The 5000-nt window shown below is 19.9% G+C and overlaps 2 protein-coding genes across 2 annotated transcripts; one reads left to right on the forward strand and one right to left on the reverse strand.

Annotated features, from left to right (window-relative positions):
• Window positions 1-384: 384 nt before the first annotated feature.
• DDB_G0289669 (hypothetical protein) lies at window positions 385-2159 on the reverse strand (the record flags this gene model as incomplete). Its single annotated transcript, XM_630952.1, has 2 exons — window positions 385-1856; window positions 2006-2159. The coding sequence occupies 2 exons, from the start codon at window positions 2157-2159 to the stop codon at window positions 385-387; spliced, it is 1626 nt and encodes a 541-aa protein (XP_636044.1).
• Window positions 2160-3667: 1508 nt separating this feature from the next.
• DDB_G0289671 (hypothetical protein) lies at window positions 3668-4724 on the forward strand (the record flags this gene model as incomplete). Its single annotated transcript, XM_630953.1, has 3 exons — window positions 3668-3944; window positions 4031-4281; window positions 4389-4724. 3 exons carry the CDS (start codon window positions 3668-3670, stop codon window positions 4722-4724), a joined length of 864 nt encoding a protein of 287 aa, XP_636045.1.
• Between the last annotated feature and the right edge of the window lie 276 nt (window positions 4725-5000).

Below are 5000 nucleotides of genomic sequence, written 5' to 3' on the forward strand. Positions count from 1 at the left end.
TTTTTAAAAAAACCTTCAAATAGTTTTTTTATTTTTTTCTTTTTCTTAAATAGCTCCCATTAGTCTTTACATACCCCAGAAAAAAAAAATCTGTTCAAATCTCCTTTAAAAAAAAATTTAAAAATTTACACTTTTATTAATAAAACAAAGGTGATATAATTTATCATTTTTATTTAATTATTTAATTTCTAAATGTAATATTTTATATCGGATCTTTTTTTTTTTTTTTTTTAATTTTAAATTTTCTAAATATATTTATATATATATATTTTTTTATATATTTAATTAATTTTAAATTTTTTTTTATTTATTTTTCCTTGTTTTTTTTTTTTTCCTTGTTTTTTTTTTTTTTTTTTTTTTTTTTCCCTTTGGGCATAAAATTTTTTACATTAATGGAACTTTTGAACGTTTCTTTTTATTTTCTTCCTCCTCTTCTTCTTTTTCTTTTTTTTTATCATTATTATGATTATCAACAACTTTTTTTTCTTTTTTATTTACCTTTTCTTCATATTGTTTATTACTACTATCTTTGAAAGGATCTTCATTTTCTTGATCATCTTCATCACCATCATCATCTTCTTTGTCTATTTCACCATCATTTTGTTGTTGTTGTTGTTGTAATTTTACATTTTCATCATAACCATCATCTTCATCATCATTATTATCATCATTCTGTAAATTATTTGTTTTAACAAAAGTTTGTTTACTTGGTGAAGTTGGATCTGGTACCATTGTTAATTCATAATCTTCTTGAAGTTGTGTTGAAGTTTCTAAATTACTCTCGATTGAATTTGATGATTTATCAATTGAACTTGGTAATGGAGGTGGTGAAATAATTGATGACAATGATTTTGTTGGTATTTGATCTTGGATTGGATTTTGAGGTTTTAATTCTTTAATTTGTTGTTTAGATTGTTTTTTACTTTTTTTAACTTTTTTATTATTTTCATTTTTATTATTATTTATTGTTGCTGAAGAAGATGATGCTGATGATGATGATGCTTCATTATTCTCATTATTATTATTATTATTAATATTATTATCATTTAAAGTTGTAGTTGTAGTTGTAGTATTATTTTTATTATTTTTATTTTTATTTATTGAAGATGATTCTAATTTTAATAAAGTTTTTTTAATTTTCTTTAATAATACTGGTGAATCTGGTTTATTTTTGAGTGAATCTTGATAAGATTCTAATGCTTCTTGATAACGACCTAAAAAGTAAAGTGAGTTACCTTTTGCATAACGTGGTAAATAACTATGATGACTATCTCTATTTTCAATATCGATTGCTTTTTGAGCATCTTCCAATGCCTCTTGATAACGTTTCAATTTATTGAAACACATTGAACGATTTGAAAAGAGTATATTATTTCGTTGATCGATTTCAATGGCCTCTGTGTATAATTCAATTGCTTCTTGATATTTTTTAGCATAATATGAATCATTGGCTAATCTAAATAGATTCTTTGCTTCCGTTGTTGAGAAATCAATTAAATCATCAATCATTTGTAACATTTCATCAAATTCTTGACATTGTTGAATCACAATTGCACTCTCAATACATGTTCTACTCTCTTTCAATTGATTTGCACCAAGATATGCTGATCCCATTCTAGCATATGCTTTCGATAGAATTGAATCAATCTCTTCAATTTCTTTTTTTCTTTTTTTCTTTTCTTTTATTTCTTCATCCCCATCACCATCTTCCTCTTCCTCTCCATCCTCCCCCTCTTCTTCCTCTTCTTTCTTAGATAATCCTTTTGATTTCTCTTTTCTAATTTTATTACCTTTTTCTAATGTAATTTTGCATTCTTTAATTGCATTTGAAAATAATCCTGATAAATTATAAACAGCTATTTTTTAAAATAAAAAAAAAAAAAAAAAAAGGAATGGGTTTTTATAGTTTTTTTTTAGAGGAAATGTCTCAAAAATTTTTTTTTTTTTTTTTTTTTTTTTTTTTTTTTTTTTTTTTTTTTTTTTTTTTTTAATAATAAATATTTACCTGCTCTTGACAAATGGTATTCAATATTCTCTGGATCTAATTCCAATGCTTCTGTAAATAAATTTAATGCAGATGTATAATTTTTATTCCATAACTCAATATTTGCTTTTTCTTTAAGTACTATTGCTTGTTTAGTTTTAATTATTGAAGTCATTATTATTTTTTTTTTTTTATTTTTTTTTTTCAAAAATTTTTTATATATTTTTTTTTATTATTTCTTTTTTATTCTCTGCTGATTGAGCAGAAGATTTTTTTTTTTAAAACTTATTAATTAAATATTTAAAAACAAAAAAAAAAATAAAAAAAAAAAAAGAGAAAAAATAAATTGGAAAAAAAAAACAAATGTTTAGAAAATAAAAACCAAAAAAAAAAAAATAAAAATAAAAATAAAAATAATAATATATAAAATAAAAATAGTAAAATATTTTTTTTTATTTATTTTTTTATTTTTATTTTTATTTTTTTTTCATACTACACATTTCATAAAAAAGTTTAACTGTGAACCCCCACTTTTATTTCTTTTTCTATTAATTATTATCTAATATTTCATTGTGTGTGTGGTCCAAAAAAGTTTAACTATTTTCCATTTTAATTAATTTTTTTTTTTTTTTTTTTTTTTTTTTAATTTTAAAAATTAAATGGAAACTTGTAATTTTTTTTTTTTTTTTTTTTTTTTTTTCTTTAGTCTGAAAACCATGGTTTTAAAATTATTATTATTATTATTATTATTTTTTTTTTTTTTTTTTTTTTTTTCAACAAAAGTAACATCGTCATATGATTGAATATTTAAACAAAGGTGTTTTTTTATTGGACATTTAATGAAAAGATTTTACTATAAAAATAAAATGCCCACTTTTTTTTTTTTGCAGGCTTGTACCAATTAAATAAAAATAATTTTGCATATGAAAATGATTATTGATTGTTTACACTTATTAATAAGCAAAGTATTTTTTATGAACTATTTTGATATCAGATATTATTTGATTGGTTTTTGAGTTGATATTTTCCCATTGACCAGTGTTGTTCTTTTAATAGCCTTTACAAAAAAAAAAAAAACTTTAGATATTTTGGGAAAAGAAAAAAAAAATATTTAAAAAAAAATTGAAAAAAAAAAACAAGCTTATTTCGAGCTTTAATTCGGTATTGAATTATTTCGGGATTATGATTAAGATTTTTTCAATTTTTTTTTTTTTTTTTTTTTTTTTTTCTTTTTTTTTTTTCCAACTTGAATTACACTTTTTCAAAAGCCACAAATTAATTTTTTTTTTTTATTTTTTTATTTTTTTTTTTTTGTGCAATTTTTGTTTTGTAATTTTTTTTTTTAGAGTGACTGATCATTTTGTTTGTTGGTAAATTATTCAGTCAAAAAAGGTAATTGAAATAAAATTATTTGAATTCGATTTTCCAAAAAAAAAAAAAAAAAAAAAAAATGAAAAAAAAAAAAAAAAATAAAATTAAAAAACAATATTGTGTGAAATCATAAAAATTCATTTTAATTAAAAAAAAAAAAAAAAAAAACTAATTAAATTTTTTTTTTATTATTATTATAAAAAAAAAAAAATAAAAAAAAAAATATTAGAATTATTCAAATTGTGGAATAAAAAAAAAAAACAAAAAACAACAACAATAAACACATATAATATAAATATATATATATTTAATATGTATAGTACATTAATATCAACAGCATACTGGGGTAGTATTATTGCAGCGACAGGATTAATATGTATTGCTTCAATAATATATGCATCACAAGAAAAGTTATTATATATTCCAGATAGAAATATTGTACTTCATCCATCACAATTTGGATTAGAGGATAACTTTGAAGAGATATTCTTAACAACATCTGATGGTATTAAAATTCAAACATGGTTTTTTAGACAAGAAAATTCTAAATCTGTACCAACATTATTATTTTGTCATTCAAATGCTGGAAGTAAGTAAATTTATAAAATATATATTTTTTTTTTTTTTTAAAAAAGTATACGCATATTCATATTTATTAACAATAATTTTATATAGATCTTTCACATAGATTAGATAATATTAGACACTTATTTGAAAATGTACGTTGTAATGTATTGATTTTATCATATAGAGGTTATGGTAAGAGTCAAGGTTCACCAACAGAGATCGGTTTAAAAAAAGATATTGATGCATGTATGGAATATTTATTAAATGACCCAACCATTGATCCTAATACAATCATGTGTTTTGGTAGATCTTTAGGTGGTGCCGTTGCAATCGATACTGCATATAGATATCCAAATAATGTATGTATTTTTTTTTTTAAAAAAAAAAAAAAAAAAAAAAAAAAAAAAAAAATTGTACATATTTATTAATTTTTATTTTTATTATTTATTTATTTTATAAAATTTAGATTAAAGCATTAATTTTAGAGAATACATTTGCATCAGTACCAGATATGGTTGATGCAGTTTTACCAATGTTAAAATTATTTAAACCATTTTGTAGAAGCAGATGGGATAGTAAAGAGACTATCAAACATATCACTTGTGATATATTGTTTTTATCAGCCAAAAATGATGAATTAGTACCAGCTTCTCATATGAAACTTTTAGAGAAACATGCTCATCAATGCAAAAAGAAAACTATTGTTTTTGAAAATGGTAGACATATGGATTTAATGTTTCAACATAATTATTATAAATATATTAAAGAATTTATGTTAGAAAAATTTGGTGACTATATCTAAAAACAATGATATAGTCAAAAAAAAAAATAAAAAAAAACAAAAATAATAATAATATAGAAAAATAATAATAATAATAATAATAATATAGAAAAAAAAAATAATATAGAAAAAAAAAAGTAAATAAAATAAAAAATATAAAAATGTATTATTTATATGTACAAATTCAATAATATAAATTGTATAATTGGTAGTTCATATAATTTAAATAAAAATATCTTTACCAAAAGATGAGGGTTTTTTTTTTTTTTTTTTTTTTTTTTTCTCTTAAAATAAATA

This window comes from Dictyostelium discoideum (assembly GCF_000004695.1).
Source record: "Dictyostelium discoideum AX4 chromosome 5 chromosome, whole genome shotgun sequence".
Taxonomy (NCBI): Eukaryota; Evosea; class Eumycetozoa; order Dictyosteliales; family Dictyosteliaceae; genus Dictyostelium; species Dictyostelium discoideum.